The sequence below is a fragment of the Eschrichtius robustus genome, chromosome 11 (assembly GCF_028021215.1).
Source record: "Eschrichtius robustus isolate mEscRob2 chromosome 11, mEscRob2.pri, whole genome shotgun sequence".
Classification (NCBI taxonomy): Eukaryota; Metazoa; Chordata; class Mammalia; order Artiodactyla; family Eschrichtiidae; genus Eschrichtius; species Eschrichtius robustus.
Genome location: NC_090834.1, coordinates 57,529,445 through 57,546,888, shown reverse-complemented (window position 1 = coordinate 57,546,888; position 17,444 = coordinate 57,529,445). Strand labels below are relative to the sequence as shown.

Genomic DNA, 17,444 nt, shown 5'->3' with positions numbered 1-17,444 from the left:
GATGAAAGAAATTAAAGATGATACCAACAGATGGAGAGATATACCATGTTCTTGGATTGGAAGAATCAACATTGTGAAAATGACTATACTACTCAAAGCAATCTACAGATTCAATGCAATCCCTATCAAATTACCAATGGCATTTTTTACGGAACTAGAACAAATCATCCTAAAATTTGTATGGAGACACAAAAGACCCCGAATAGCCAAAGCAGTCTTGAGGGAAAAACACGGAGCTGGAGGAATCAGACTCCCTGACTTCAGACTATACTACAAAGCTACAGTAATCAAGACAATATGGTACTGGCACAAAAACAGAAACATAGATCAATGGAACAAGATAGAAAGCCCAGAGAAACCCACGCACCTATGGTCATCTAATCTATGACAAAGGAGGCAAAGATATACAATGGAGAAAAGACAGTCTCTTCAATAAGTGGTGCTGGGAAAACTGGACAGCTACATGTAAAAGAATGAAATTAGAATACTCCCTAACACCATACACAAAAATAAACTCAAAATGGATTAGAGACCTAAATGTAAGACTGGACACTATAAAACTCTTAGAGCAAAACATAGGAAGAACACTCTTTGACATAAATCACAGCAAGATCTTTTTTGATCCACCTCCTAGAGAAATGGAAATAAAAACAAAAATAAAGAAATGGGACCTAATGAAACTACAAAGCTTTTGCACAGCAAAGGAAACCATAAACAAGACGAAAAGACAACCCTCAGAATGGGAGAAAATATTTGCAAACGAATCAACGGACAAAGGACTAATCTCCAAAATATATAAACAGCTCATTCAGCTCAATATTAAAGAAACAAACACCCCAATCAAAAAATGGGCAGAAGACCTAAACAGACATTTCTCCAAAGAAGACATACAGATGGCCAAGAGGCACATGAAAAGATGCTCAACATCACTAATTATTAGAGAAATGCAAATCAAAACTACAATGAGGTATCACCTCACTCCTGTTAGAATGCGCATCATCAGAAAATCTACAAACAACAAATGCTGGAGAGGGTGTGCAGAAAAGGGAACCCCTTTGCACTGTTGGTGGGAATGTAAATTGATACAGCCACTATGGAGAACAATATGCAGGTTCCTTAAAAAACTAAAAGTAGAATTACCATATGACCCAGCAATCCCACTACTGGGCATATACCCAGAGAAAACCGTAATTCAAAAAGACTCATGCACCCCAATGTTCATTGCAGCACTATTTACAATAGCTAGGTCATGGAAGCAACCTAAATGCCCATCGACAGACAAATGGATAAAGAAGTAGTGGTACATATACACAATGGAATATTACTCAGCCATAAAAAGGAACGAAATTGAGTCATTTGTTGAGACGTGGATGGATCTAGAGACTGTCATACAGAGTGAAGTAAATCAGAAAGAGAAAAACAAATATCGTATTTTAACGCATGTATGTGGAACCTAGAAAAATGGTACAGATGAACCAGGTTGCAGGGCAGAAGTTGAGACACAGATGTAGAGAACAAACGTATGGACACCAAGGGGGAAAACTGCGGTGGGGTGGGGATGGTGGTGTGCTGAACTGGGCGATTGGGATTGACATGTATACAGTGATGTGTATAAAATTGATGACTGATTAAAAAAAAAAAAAAAAGAATTACCAATCACAAAAAAAAAAAAATTGAATACAGGTAAAGTTTAAAGTTGCTTCTAACAAAATAAAAAATTCTCAACTTTGGGCTTCCCTGGTGGCGCAGTGGTTGACAATCTGCCTGCCAATGCAGGGGACACGGGTTCGAGCCCTGGTCTGGGAAGATCCCACGTGCCACGGAGCAGCTGGGCCCGTGAGCCACAATCACTGAGCCTGCGCGTCTGGAGCCTGTGCTCCGCAACAAGAGAGGCCGTGATAGTGAGAGGCCCGTGCACCGCGATGAGGAGTGGCCCCCACTTGCCACAACTAGAGAAAGCCCTCGCACAAAAACGAAGACCCAACACAGCCATAAATAAATAAAAATAAATAAATAAATAAATAAATAAACACTTTGGCAGGATGTCACTCCATTTCTGACCTCCTCTGATGTCATTTAAAAATAAAAATAAAAAATTCTCAACTTCAATCCATGGGCCACTTATATAAGATACTTGTTATCATTAAACAGTTGTACGATAAGTGAATTTAGATTGTCTCTTGAGTTTACTGGACCTTTATTACTCTCATAACCTCAAGTTGATAGACTAAATGTTGTCCAATATTTAAATAATCATATTTGTTTAAATATGTATACCCTAAAATGAAATAAAACTATTTTTTGAAACTACAAAGAATTCAAACAAAACTATAGTAGTTTCAGAAACAGCCACAAAGGATTTCATTTTATTTAATTTTAGAATAAATATCAAGGCAATGAGGCACTAACCCTATAAGAAAATCTTGTACATAAATAAAACTAGATAATGAAAAAAAAATTTTTTTAAGGTAAAATAGTTTTCCTTTTCACCTAAACACTGAGAATAATCTTAGTGGGCATCAACAAGGAACAAACAGAAAAGGCAACAACATATGAGACTTGGGAGATGTTGCCTTTATAGGAAGTAAATTGTGGGTGACTCCATGACCAGGGCAGCGCCTCCCACAGTTTCTGAGTTAGTAGGCACAGTCAACAAAACATCAACTCTGTCACATACTATGTAACCTTGAACAAGTTAGTTAACTTCTCTGAGCTTCAGTTTCCCAACCTATAAAATAGGGACAATAGTATCTATCTTACGTCATATGTAAACTACCTTAAGTATATGGTACTTAGTAGAGATCAATAAATGATAGCTATTAAGAGACAAACCTGTATTTTAACTCTAGTGTAAATATATGTACATAGTTTTATTGAATCATCCTCAAATTCCATTTCAATAACCACCAACACAACAAAATTTTGTTCTACATTGTATACAAAAGGAACTAAAGATTTCTGGTCTAATTATACAGCTTTTTTTTTTTTGCTTTTTTTTTGGCCACGCCGTGCAGCATATAGGGTCTTAGTTCCCCAACCAGGGATCAAACCCGTGCCCCCTGCAGTGGCAGCTCAGTCCTAACCACAGGACAGCCAGGGAATTCCCTATACAGCTTTTAAATTGCAACTTACTTTCATTCTGCAGGATGTTAATGGCATCATCCATAATGCAGTCTGGTGAAAATCCTGCAGTCTTTGACAGTAAACCCAACAATGATGCAATTTTCAGTCTCACAGATGGATCATTCTCCTGAAACAAAAGAAGCTATTGTTACACTGATGCTCTACTCTCAGGAACATGGAAAACTAATATCTCAAAAGAGAGTCAACAAGTATTCTTAAGCTTTATTTCTGAAAAATTAACTTTATATGCTTTGGGGGCAGAAAGTTTTTCTCAATCTGTATGTTACACCTAAAAACTGCAAAGTGAATGGGAATATTTTATGCCTTCCTGATGTCATTAACGTCTAACGAGATGTGTGCTTTTGGGATTAAAAGTACCTTTCCTCCACTGTGCAGTCACATTAGACAAGAGTTGCAGCAACTTGGACCACCAACACTGCCAGCACTGGGCACTCAACATTGCTGTCAGCACCACTGTTTTTGGAGCCCCCAGAAATTGGGTGCTGCAGCTACCACTGCTATCACCAGAGAGAAGTTTTCGTTCTACCTGTGTTTTTTTGGATCACCATATCCTGATCAGAAGTCTGGGGCAGGTGATGGGACTTCCCAGGTGGTCCAGTGGTTAAGACTCTGTGCTCCCAATGCAGGGGGCCCGGGTTCAATCCCTGGTCAGGGAACTAGATCCTGCATGATGCAACTAAAAATCCTGCATGCAGCAACAAAGATCCCGCGTGCCACAAGTAAGACCCAGCGAAGCCAAATAAATAAATAAATAAATAAATAAATAAATATTTTAAAGAAAAGTCTGGGGCAGGTGAATCATTGTCTGGGTCTAGGTCTTGGGTCTGGGGCCCAGGGCAAGAGGGACTAAGAAATGAGTTAGTGTGGCCCTTTTAGCTTCAATATCGGGAGGTGGTCTCTAATTTGCACCAAGATTCCTATGGTGAGAAATTTCCCCCAAAGACAGAAAGGAACTTGTCTCTTTGTTCATCACCATATCGCAAGTATGTAGCACAATATCTGGCACTAAGTAGACAGATGTTCAATAAACATAGGTAAAATGAAAAAAAAAAAAAAAAAAGTACCTTGCCAACGCTAAGATTAAGTAAGCATTTCTGTCCCAAGGACAAAATTACTTAAATGTATGCTCAAAAGATGAAGTGCCTTCTAGATGTGACCCCAGTTTCTAAGGAGGTAACTGGGCACAACAAGAAGGCCTGAAGCAGGAGAAGGGACAAAAGATATGCAGTCAGAAGACCCTGAATCCTGGCACACCACTTACCATATGTTCAACCTTGGGAAAGTCATTTTCTTGGGAACTTAAGCTGTGGAGTGCAGCAGAAGGAGAAAGGGCTTTGAAATTGGCCAGATTGAGATGTGAAGCCTGGACTCACTATGTAATAGCTATTATGTCTTGAACAGGCTAATTAACTTCTTAAGCCTCATCTGTGAAATGGGGCTGATAACTTCAAACGGCTACTGAGAGGAAAAAACTCACACAGAAATGGGCATACAGAAGGCAATCAAATATTAATGCCCTTCCTTCCTTCCTCTCTGATCATCAGTCCTTTCATGTGGAGGGTAATAAAACCTGAACTGAACCCCTATGGATATGGTACTCCGATAGGTACCATAAAGAGCAAATAAAAAACACGTGAAAAATAAGGATGCAATCACCAAGCCCAGAATATGGGAAATTCCACAGGGTAAAATGCCTGGTTTTTAAACAATAAATAGCATGGGAAAGAAAAGGTGGTGGTGGGCTTCCCTGGTGGCGCAGTGGTTGAGAATCTGCCTGCCAATGCAGGGGACAAGGGTTCGATCTCTGGTCTGGGAAGATCCCACATGCCATGGAGCAACTAGGCCTGTGAGCCACAACTACTGAGCCTGCGCATCTGGAGCTTGTGCTCCGCAACAAGAGAGGCTGCGACAGTGAGAGGCCCGCACACCGCGATGAAGAGTGGCCCCCGCTCACCACAACTAGGGAAAGCCCTCGCACAGAAACGAAGACCCAACACAGCCAAACAATAATTAAATAAATAAATAATTTTTTAAAAAATTAAAGAAAAGGTGGTGGGGGGAGGGAATGCTATAGGTTAAAAGAAACTGAAAAGGACAGCTAAACTAACCAAATGCAATGTGTGAATCCTGCTCAAACAAACCAACTGTAAAAAGACTTTAAGACAATCAGTGAAAACTGAACATGGACTAGGTATTATATACACTATTAAGGATTATTGTTAAGTGTTATTTTTTTTAAGTCCTAAAAAAACTCCTAATTTGTTAAACATAGATAATTGTATATAGGTAAAATGATATGTTGCCTGGGATTTGCCCCACCCCCAAAAAAGTAGGGGAATGCACCAAACAAGAACAGCAAAATGTTGATAATTGTTGAAGCTGGATGAGGAACACTGGAAGGCTCATATTATTTTCTCTCCTTTTGTGTATGTTTGTAAATTTACAAAAAAAAAAGTTAACTTTTTAGAAAAATCACATGAAAGTACTTATTCTATCTAAAATGCAAATTAATTTACTCATTCAACAAACATTCAAGGAGTACCTACTATGTGCCGACCATCATTCTAGCTGCTGGGGATACAACGGTGAATAAAACAGAAGCAATTGCTGCTCTCAGAGCGCTTATATTCAAGTGGATAAGACTGGCCAAAGAGGGAATCCTCTGGTGGTCCAGTGATTAGGACTTGGTGTTTTCACTGCCATGGGCCCAGGTTCAATCCCTGGTCAGCGAACTATGATCATGCAAGCCGTGTGGCTTGACCAAAAAGAATAAAAAATTAAAAAATAAAGACTGGCAAAAGAAAATATGTAATTTCAGATGGTAAGCATTCTGAAGAAAAACGACATGTGTAAGAGGTTAAAGAGTAATGTGGAGAGGCTATTATAGACAGGACAGTGAGGAAAGTCCACTCTAAGGATATGACTTTTGAGCGGACACTTAACTGAGTGAGTCAGAGAGCAATAGGAAGTTTTAGGGAAGCAGCATTCCAGGCAGAAGAATGTTGCAAACCCAGAATATGGAAGATTCTAAAATGCTGCATTTAAGAATGCATACATATCTGTTACAGTGATTCTCTTCAGAGTAATCTCTGGAGAGTGTATTTTGCTTTCTAACTTTTTTATTTGCAGAGGCAAGTCTCATTCTTTATTTTATACACTTCTATACTGCTTGAATTTGTTACAATAAATGCTACAGTTGGGGTTTTTAAAAGAATGTTAAATTTAAAACTCCACACAAACATTCATAACCATTCAAAAGCTTCCAGTTTCCTATGGAAAGAAGCCTGAGCTGCTGAGCACGCCACAACAGCCTGCCAAGACTGTCCCGTATGTCAGCTCCCACAATTCCCCAGCAGTGATGCCATGAGGCTTCAAGCTTCTGTACTTCTGCTCAGATTGCTCCTCTGCCTAAATTGCTCTCCCTGCCTCCCACAGCCACTCCCTCCTGCCCCTCAGGTGTCAGCAACCCCAGGAAGTTTGTCTCTGATGCCTGAACTGGACAAGAGTGCCCTTCCCCTTGGACCACCCAAGCAGCCTGGTGCAACCCTTTATCATGCCCCTCACCAGTGCACTGTAATTATCACAGTGTATTATGTGATTGTGTCTGTTTCCCCAACCAACCTGTGAGCTGCTAAAGTGACAAGCAGAATGCCCAGAAAGCACTTCGTACATTCTGATAAAAATAAAGGGAAGAGTATAGGAAAAGGAAAAGCCAAGTGTCCTACTTAATTCACTCGGTGAATTAAATAATTCATCCATCATCTGTTCAACAGGATTTCCTGAGTACTTACAAGGAGCCACTGTGTTTGGCCATGGGGATACACTGCCCTCATGGAACTTTAGGTTTTAATGGGCAAGGCAGACAGTTGTCAAGTAATGTCCAAATACATAATTACAAAGTTGTACTGTAAAGGAAAAGTACAGAGTTCCATGAAAGCATATAATATAACAAACACAGACTTTAATTTGAGGCAGAGAGAAAAGAATAAATGAATGCTCTCAGTCATGAAAGAACACCACAGCTTCCAGAACTGAAAAAGGGGGCAATGTGGCTAAAATGTAGACTACCATGAAATGTGGCTACAGAGGCAAGCAGGTGCCACAACTTTTTGAGAATTATGGCAAGTGCCTCTGATAGTGCCCAGAATGTAGCAGGAATTCAATACATATTTGTTCACTGTTGAATAAACAAATGAATAGTATTTGTCCTAAGAACAATAAAAATCCTTTGAAAAACTATAACGAGGAGAGTGACATAAACAGATTCAAATTTTTGAAATACCAAACCAGCCTCAATATAATGATTGGATTGGAAGGGGCAAAAGTAGCCAGAGAGACAAATTAAGAGTAATTGCAGTGCTCACTTTGGCAGCACATATACTAAAACTGGGACAAAAGAGAGAAAATTTGCATGGCTCCCACGCAAGGATGGCACACAAATTCATGAAGCATTCCATATTTCTGAAAAAAAATTTAATCCTTTGAGCAGCAAAAAATAAAAAAAGGAGTATTTGATTAAAAAAATTATAGAACAGCAAAAGAATTTGAATGGTTCCAAAAAATTATTCATTTTCCCATTCATTCTTTTAATAAATTAAATAAAAATTAATACGTGGAAAAAAATAGTCCAGCAAAAGACAATGGCAAGACTCCCACTTACGTTAGGGGCAGGTAATACAGAACAACATTCCCGCTAAGGAAAACTAGAATAGTACTATGGATGCCAAAAAAGAAAAACATATGTGTGTGTACATGCATGTAATACACATGCACATATACAAGTGTGTACATGTATATACACATACGTATGTATATATGTATGTGTATATGTGCATATATACTTGTGTGTGTATTTGAAGATATTTGAAAGAAAAAAGATAAATAAGAATTAAAGAATCAGGATCATGCAAGGAAGGTCACAGACCCAAGAAGGTTCTCCAAAGCAGTTTGGGCTGCTTTTTCTGGAGACGTCTGTCAACTGTGGGAGGTGAGGGGATGGATATATAAGAGGCAAAGTAAGCAGTGCTTCCAACAGCCAGGTAAGGGTAAGGGCACAATGGCTAGTGTATAAGGCTGAGAGTAGGAGGATGAGCAGGGGTAGCCTAATAAACCCGATCACTTTGGATTAGGATCCCCAAATGCTACAATAATATAAGTGAGAATAAAATAAAAATACGTAGACTTTGGTAGAGACTGCAGCTCATCTTTGAATCACCTCAATTCCTAAAACAAGAATAAGGTCTTCCTGGATGAATAGACAGAAACAAATCCTCTCTGGACAAAAATTAAGTCATCCTAAGCCTCAAATTATTTTTACAAACAATTTTAGAAATACACTGCCTAATACAATAAGAAAAAAGGCATACTAGGGGATCAGATGACATGAATAAAAATGATAAGACATAGCCACAGGCACTCCATTTACTGAAGTAATCAGACACAGACTTTAACTCTGCTTAGTATGTTCAAAGAGATAAAAGTCAAAATTGGGAATTCACCAGAGAACTAAAACTTTTTTTTAAAAAGAAAATTATAGAAATGATAAAAAGCAATAAATGAAATTAAGAAACAACAGATAGGTTTAAGAGCAGATTAGACAAGGTCAAGACAGAATTAGTGAACTGGAAGACAGGTCCAGAATTAAGCACCAAAAGACAAAAGAAAGAAAATTCAGAAAAGAAGGTAATAGGAAAAAATGAGATGGTTATCATACATATAATTGGAGCCCCAAAAGGAGAGGAGGAAGAGAATAAGAGAAAAGCAAAATCTGAAGAAATAATGGCCAAGAACCTTTCTGATTAGAACTACAAAGCCACATATAATAAAACAAACACTATGAACCCTAAGTAGGATAAATGAAAAGAAATCCACATTTAGGCACATGACAGAAAAATTGCTGAAAACCATAAGAAGCAAAAACTCCTAAAAGCAGACAAAGAAAAAGAAGACAGATTACTCCTCAAAGGGATAAATAATGACTGACATGTGACTTCTCAATGGAAACAATAAAATGATATATTTAAAGTACTAAAAACAAACAAACAAATAAAGAAAAACAGCCAATCTAAAATTCTACACACAGCAAAAACATCCTTCAAGAAGGGAGGTAGGGGCTTCCCTGGTGGTGCAGTGGTTAGGAATCCACCTGCCAATGCAGGGGACACTGGTTCAAGCCCTGGTCCAGGAAGATCCCACATGCCATGGAGCAACTAAGCCCGTGCACCACAACTACTGAGCCTGTGCTCTAGAGCCTGCGAGCTACAACTACTGAAGCCCGAGCGCCTAGAGCCCGTGTTCCACAACAAGAGAAGCCACCGCAATAAGAGGCCCGTGCACCACAACGAAGAGTAGCCCCCACTCGCCGCAACTAGAGAAAAACCTATGCACAGCAACAAAGACCCAAAGCAGCCAAAAATAAATAAAATAAAATAATTTTTTTTAAAATAAAGAAGGGACATAAAGGGAATTCCCTGGCAGTCCAGTGGTTAGGACTCAGCACTTTCACTGCTGTGGCCCAGGTTCAGTGGCTGGTTGGGGAACTAAGATCCCACAAACCATGCAGCATGACCAAAAAAAAAAAAGAATGGATGTAAAACTTAAAACTTTTCCATACAAACAAACACAAAGAATTTGTCACTGAGTGCCACCAGTAAACTCACAATAAATGGAAATATCAGAGGGTATTCTTCAGCCAAAAGGAAAATAATCCCAGATGAATAAATAGTCACAGATACAAGAAGGAAAGAAAAGCAATGATAAATACATGTGGGTAAATGATAAATACATAGGTAAACCTAAATGAATATTGCCTGTAGAAAATAACAATGTCTTCCAGAGTGAAAAATGGAGAATTAAAACATAAAATTGCATTCACACATGTAAGTCAGGAAGGTGGATAAATGAAGTTAAAGTCCTTGCATTGTTCAAAATAGAAACTGTACCATTTAACACTTGACTTTGATCAGTCGAGAATTCATGTAATATCTAGGTTAAACAGTAAAAGAAGTGTAAAAGAATGTATAACTCCCAAGCTAATAAAAAAGGGGTGGAGGAGAGAATTTTTTAAAAAGAGTCAATGCAAAAGATGGCAAGAAATGAGAGAAAAGAAAAGAACACTGAGCAGGTAAGACAAATAGAAGGCATTTAATAAGAGGGTAGATTTAAACCAGCATATATCAATAAACACATTAAATGTAATGAACTAAATGCTCCAGTTGAAAAACAAACACTGTCAAGTGAAATTTTTAAGAAACTAACTACATGTTTTTTACATGGGTCATAAAGTAAAGTTATAAAAAAGATGAAAATAAAAAGTAGAAATAGGTATACCATGCAAACTTTAATCAAGAGATAGTTGGTATCATAATATTAATATCAGACAAAGCCATTATATGCTGATATGATTATTTGTAAAGAAACCAAAATCTACACATAATTTATTAAAATTGTTAAATGAGCCTAGCAAGGTTGTTAGATATAGGATTTAATAAACAAAAATCAATTGCATTTCTGAATATCCACTATGTATTGTTAGAAAATAAAAATTTTTAAACATATCATTTACAATAACACAATATTAACTATCTAGGAATAACTAACAAAAAGATGAACAAAAGGACTTCCCTGGTGATGCAGTGGTTAAGAATCCGCCTGCCAATGAAGGGGACACGGGTTCGAGCCCTGGTCCGGCTCAAAATTTATATAGAAATAAAAAGATCAAGAACAATTAATATATTCTTAAAGAAGAGCAAGGTGGGAGAAGTTGTCCTACCAGATGTCAAGATTTATTATAATGTTATGCTAAGACAGCATGGTATTGGCATAAGAATAGACAAATAGACCAGTAGAATAGACAGCCCTGAAACATACCCACCCATATACAGACACTTAATTTACCACAAAGGTGGTACTGCAAAACAATGGGGAAAGGACATTCTTTTCAATAAATGGTGCTGGGACATTTGGACTTCCATACACCAAAGCATCACACACACAAATCAATTCCATGTATGAAAAACAAATAATAAGCTTCTAGTAATAATGTAGCAAAATGTCTTAATGAACTAGGGTAGGCAAACCCTTCTTATATCAATCAGACAAGAAAAGCACAAAATATAACTGAAAAGACTGTCAAATTGGGTTACATTAAGAACTTATTTTCATCAAAATACAACATTAAGGGACTAAAAAGGGAGAAGATATTTGTAACATGTATAACCAAAGAACTTGTACCCAGAATATAAAGGATTCCCACAAAGCAATAAGGGAAAAAAAAAAAATTTGTAAAAATAGGCAAGAGACATAAATAGGTATTACCCAAAAGAATATCAAGTTAAACATATTAAAGTTGTTCCCCTTTATAGTAATCTAAGGAATGAAAATTAAAGCCACAGTGACTACACATCCACAGGAATTGTCAAAATGAAGAAAATCAATTCCAGCTATTGGAAAGTATGTGGAACAACTGGAACTCTCACACAGTGCTAATACGAGTGTAAATTGGTATTACCACTTTGGAAAACAGTTGGCTCAGTAATTCCACTCCAGGGTATATACTACACAGAAATGCAAGCCATGGACACCAAGAAACTTGTACAAAAATGTTTGTGGCAATATTTCTTATAATAGCTAAAAACTGGAAACAGTCTAAATGTCCATCAATAATAGAATGAATAAATAAATTATGGTATATTCATACAATGAAATCTTATACTGTAGTAAAAATGAACTACAGCTACAGTTAACAATATAGATAAATCTCACAGAATTTTGAGCAAAAGTCACACATAAAGATACATACAGAGAGGGAGGGAGGGAGGAAAGAAGGAAGGAAGGAAAGGAGTGTTTTTTTACCAAATAAATCTGTATTTAGTACAAGTTTAAATGGTAAAAAAATTTTTAAAAGGCAGTTTTTACCCCGAAAGTCAGGAGAGTAGTGGTTATCTTTGGGAAAGGGGGGAGAAATAATTAGAAGGAGTTTTGAGGGGGCCTATGGGAGGCTGATTATATTCCATTTCTTGACCTGGATGGTAGTCACATACTGTGTTCATGTTGATCAATAGGCTATATGAGGTTTTTCTACGTATCCTTTACATGTTATACTTCATAATAAAGCTTAAAAATATGATAGTTGGGACTTCCCTGGTGGTCCAGTGGTTGAGACTCTGCACTTCCACTGCAGGGGGTGCAGGTTCGACCCCTGGTTGGGGAACTAAGATCCTGATGCTGTGTGGTGCAGCCAAAAAATTAAAAAATAATAATAATAAATTAAAAATATGACAGTTGTTTATATTACTGAAGTAATGGAAACAGAGAGGTAGATGGACTTAAGAGATATTTAGAAGGTAAAATCAACATGAGTTGGTGAGGAAGGGAATATGGAGAGAGGAAAGGGTGAGGGTTATATATAGGATCCTTCTTGGGTTTCTGATTTAAGGGTCTATATTGTTGGTGGTACATTTCTTGCTATAAGGTAGACTGGAGAATGAAGGGAGATACCAAATGCAGTTTTGAACACAAATAAAAGCCAATTCTTTACGGACTTCAAATCATTAAAATAACATCATCAAATCAAGTAATTGTCTTTCAGAGACAATAGATTAGTCAAATACACTAATTCTGCAGTGAAAGAGGACAAAAAAGATACATAGCCTTTCAATGGTCTGGAATGGAGTCACAGACCTCCAAACACAAGGGAGCAGCAGAGAAAACAGAAGTACTAAGTCTAGCAGATAAGAGGAAGGCAAGGAGGCAAGAGAGTATCTGACCTAGTAACATTCTTTCTTCATCTAGGTACTTCACTCAAGTTCTTCTACTTTCTGAAATTATCCCCTGGTACCCTTCATGCCTAAACTTAAAACTGCCTCAGGGGAAGGCCTCTCTAATAACTGCTCTTCTCACTATTAAAATTGTCCTTGTTCAGGCTTTCCTCATCTTGCTGTAGACTTATCAGTCTCCTAGTTGGTCACGCTAACTCCCGTCTTGCCCTCATTCAGTTCCTCCATCCTCCATACCGCCCCCAAGAGTGACATGTCTAAAGCAAAAACCCCCAAGGTAGAATACAAGAACCTTCCATTAGACAAGATTTCTAGTCTAATCTCTTAAAGAGTTCTCAATCTAAAATCTACACCAGGGACTTCCCTGGTGGCGCAGTGGTTAAGAATCCGCCTGCCAATGCAGGAGACACGGGTTCGAGCCCTGGTCCGGGAAGATCCCACATGCCATGGAGCAACTAAGCCCGTGTGCCACAACTACTGAGCCTGAGCTCTAGAGCCCACAAGCCACAACTACTGAGCCCAAATGGCACGACTACTGAAGCCCGTGGGCCTAGAGCCCGTGCTCTGCAACAAGAGAAGCCACCACAATGAAGAGTAGCCCCCGCTCGCTGCAACTAGGGAAAGCCCACACACAGCAACAAAGACCCAACGCAGCCAAAAATAATTAATTAATTAATTAATTTAAAAAATAATAAAATAAAATAAAATCTACACCAGCCAAACTACCTGTATTTCTTCTAATGTGACAAGTTATTTCACATCTCAATGCCTTTGCTCACAATTGCTCCTTCTTTCTAAAACGTCTTTCCTCCTACTTTCCAACTGCCCAAAATCTGATTAAGATTCATCTCAAGCATCACTACTCTATAATGCTCTTCTAGGCCCATGCTCCCAAGTAAAATTGATTACCCTCTTCTTTAAAGTTATATCATAACCTGTCTCAGATTTCATAGCACCTATGACATTGTATTATTATCCATTTTTTGTTTAATCTACCCAACTAGACTCAGATCAGGGATCATATATTAATCTCTGTATCATCAACATGAAGCACAAGGCCTGGCACAGAATTAGTATTCAGAACAGTTAGAGTGAATGAAAAAAATAAATAAATGAATAACTCAAGCCCTTACCATCTATATATCACATATATTATTTGATCTACCAACTATACTACTGGCCCTTAAAGGACAAAGAACATGTCTCACAGTTCTTCAACATCCTCCACAGCAACTAACACAGTAGTATAAGTGAAGAACCCCTCATGTGAAATATTAACAAGTTCAACTACAGAAAACCTTGGATAAGAAAAGCAGAAGCCAAAGTAGTTATCTACTAAAATACAAGATACCACATTTCCGGATAAAATAGAAGAAAGAATAAAAAAACACTATGGTCATCAATCTAGAACTGGACCCATTTGCCATCCCTCCTCCTTTCCTTTGGGGCTAGAATCTGCTAGACTAATGCACACAGCATGGCCTGGTTAAAGAGCTTGGGGTCTGACATCAGAATGCCTCAGTCCAATTTTTCTTTTAGACATGGTAACGGTATTGTGATTATGCTTTTAAAAAGAGTCTTTATTGTTTAGAGATATAAACTGAAATTTATGAATAAAATGATACGATGCCAGGAATTTGTTTCACAAGAATCCGGTAGAGGGTAAGAGTGGAGGAAATGGAAGTGGACAGTAGGAGTGAGGGTGGGAATAAAACAAATTTGGACATAAAATGATAATTGTTGAAGCTGGGTAATGAGTACATGGGAATTAAACTATTCTCTCTAATTGTATATATACTTGAAATGTTCCATAACAAAAAGTTGAAAACAAAATTCCATACAGTCCAGCAATTCCACCCCTGGGTATTTATCAGAAGAAAACGAAAATACTAATTCCAAAAGATATACGCACCCCTATGTTTGTTGCAGCATTATCACAGCCAAGATTCGGAAGCAACGTTAAGTGCCCATAAATAAATGTATGGATAAAGAAGACGTGATTCATATACACAATGGAATATTACTCAGCCATAAAAAAGAATGAAACCTTGCTATTTGCGACAACATGGATGGACCGAGAGGGTATTATGCTAAGTGAAATAAGTCAGAGAAAGACAAACGCCGTATGATTTCACTTACATGTGGAATCAACAAAACAAAACAAATGAATAAACACAACAAAACAAAAAGAGAGTCATAGATATCGAGATACATAGGTGTTTGCCAGAGGGGAAGGGGTTGGGGGGGAGGAGAGAAATAGGTGAGGAAGATTAAGCGATACAAACTTCCAGTTGCAAAATAAATGAGTCATGGGTATGAAATGTACAGGGTGGGGAATATAGTCAATAACTATTTAATATTTTGTACGGTGACAGATCATAACTCAACTTATTGTGGTGATCATTTTGAAATGTATAGAAATACTGAATCACTATACTGTGCAACAGGAACTAACATAGTGTTGTAGGTCAGTTATAGTTTAAAAACAAACCCATAGAAAAGGAGATCAGATCTGTGGTTACCAGAGGCAGAGGTGGGGGGAGGGGAACTGGATGAAGGCAGTCAAAAGGTACAAACTTCCAGTTATAAGATAAATAAGTACTAGGGATGTAACATACAACATGATAAATATAATTAACACTGCTGTATGTTATATATTAAAAGTTGTTAAGAGAGTAAATCCTAAGAGTTCTCAACACAAGGGAAAAATTTTTTTTTCTATTTCTTTAATTTTGGATCTGTATGAGATGATGGATGTTCACTAAACTTACTGTGGTCATCATTTCATGATGTATGTAAGTCAAATCATTATGTTGCGACTTTAAACTTATACAGTGCTGTATGTCTATTATATCTCAATAAAACTGGAAGGAAAAAAAAATCCCATATTGCTCAAGAGGAGCTTATATCCTAGTACAGGGAAATGGGCAGGAACAAAATAAATGAGAAAATTATATACAATATTAGAAAATGGTAAGTGCTACGGAGAAAACAAAATCAAGGAAGGGGCTAGAAAGTGCTGGAGTGGGATACAGAGTTTCAAACAGAGGGATAAAGGAAGGCCTTAATGAAAAAGTAACATTTGAGCAAAGACTTGAATGAAGTGTGGGAAATACACATATGAACATCTGAGGGAAGTGTTCCAGGCAGAAGGAAGCATAAGTGGAAAGACTCTGAGGAAAGAATATACTTGACAGAGAAAATGGCAGACCAGATCACAGGGCAGTGGCTGAGGTAACAACATGTGAAAAGACACTGATTTCTGAAAACATACAAGGTCTTTGGAAAACTGCAAGCATTCTGATTAAGCTAGAACATTATATATGTAAAGAAAGACTAAAGGGAAAAAGATAGGAAGCAAGGTGGACTTCAAGACATATGCATCCTGACCGATGCAAATATGAAGTACAAATCATCACCTATAAAGTATTCTTAAAATTCTCAAAAATATGCTTACCTGGGATCTAACAAAGTCTATAGATCTAACTTTCAGTTCACAGTAAATACAGGAGATAGAGGAGCAAGTTAACCAAGAAAGTAAATAAGTTCAGAAAACAAGGCATTTTACAAAACAACTGACCAAATTTCTTTAACAGGTCAATGTCACCAAAATAATAAAAATTGTTCTAGATTTTCAAAAAAGCAAATGCCATGTGTGGAGACAGTTTGCATTTCGATTTGAACAAATCAACTATAACAAGATATTTTGGGAACAACTAGAGAAATTTGAATATGGACTATTTGTTAGATGACGTTAAGGAGCAATTTAATTTTACTTGAGGTGGTCAGATGGTTATATTTTTTAAGTGTCCCTTTTTAAGAGGTATTTACTGAACTATTTAGGGAAAAATATTATGATACTTTAAAAAAACTTCAGGAAAACAAATTGAGCAAATTTGACAAAATATTAATAACTATTTAATCCCAAAGATGGGTATTTGGCAGTTCATACAGTATTCTCTACTTTTCTATAAGCTCAGTAATTTTCATACTAAAGTTTAAAATTCGAAGTCATCTATGATTTAAATATTTGAAAATTATTTCTTCTTTTACTTCAGATCTTACTTACAAATAAAAACTGAAAAATAAACGCATTTTGCAAATTTCATTTTCTGCTTAAAATATTTCCTGTATTTAACTATGCATGAACTGATGTTTTTTTCTAACCCATGAAAATAGAAAAATAAAATGCCACTTAGCTAAAAAACAGTTAAAAATTTAAAAAATGGCTATTGCAGTTAGATATGAGGGCCTTGAATTAAAGCAGTAACAGCAGGATGAGAGGACTATATGCCAGAGACAAATCTGGTTACAGAAGGGTCATGGTTGAAGTTAACTCCTCCTTTGTGCTCCAATGCACTCTCTCAGTACTCTGAGCAATTTGATGCATTTTATCATTCACATCTGTTTCCATCTAGATACTGCAAGCTTCTTTTTTTTTTTTTTTTTTTTTTTGGGGGGGGACTGCATTGGGTTTTCGTTGCTGCCTGTGGGCTTTCTCTAGTTGCCGCAAGCGGGGGCTAC

The 17,444-nt window shown here is 37.3% G+C and overlaps 1 protein-coding gene and 1 non-coding gene across 2 annotated transcripts in view; one reads left to right on the top strand and one right to left on the bottom strand.

Annotated features, from left to right (window-relative positions):
• The window catches only part of INTS4 (integrator complex subunit 4), a 119,925-nt gene that overhangs the window by 95,936 nt on the left and 6,545 nt on the right, over window positions 1–17,444 (bottom strand). Inside the window, exon 3 of the mRNA XM_068555912.1 lies at window positions 3,133–3,250. Within this exon, the coding sequence (XP_068412013.1) occupies window positions 3,133–3,250 (118 nt within the window). The remainder of the gene's footprint in view (window positions 1–3,132; window positions 3,251–17,444) is intronic.
• LOC137772779 (U6 spliceosomal RNA) lies at window positions 7,501–7,607 on the top strand. Its single transcript, XR_011075580.1, has one exon. It is a non-coding gene; the product is annotated as a U6 spliceosomal RNA (small nuclear RNA).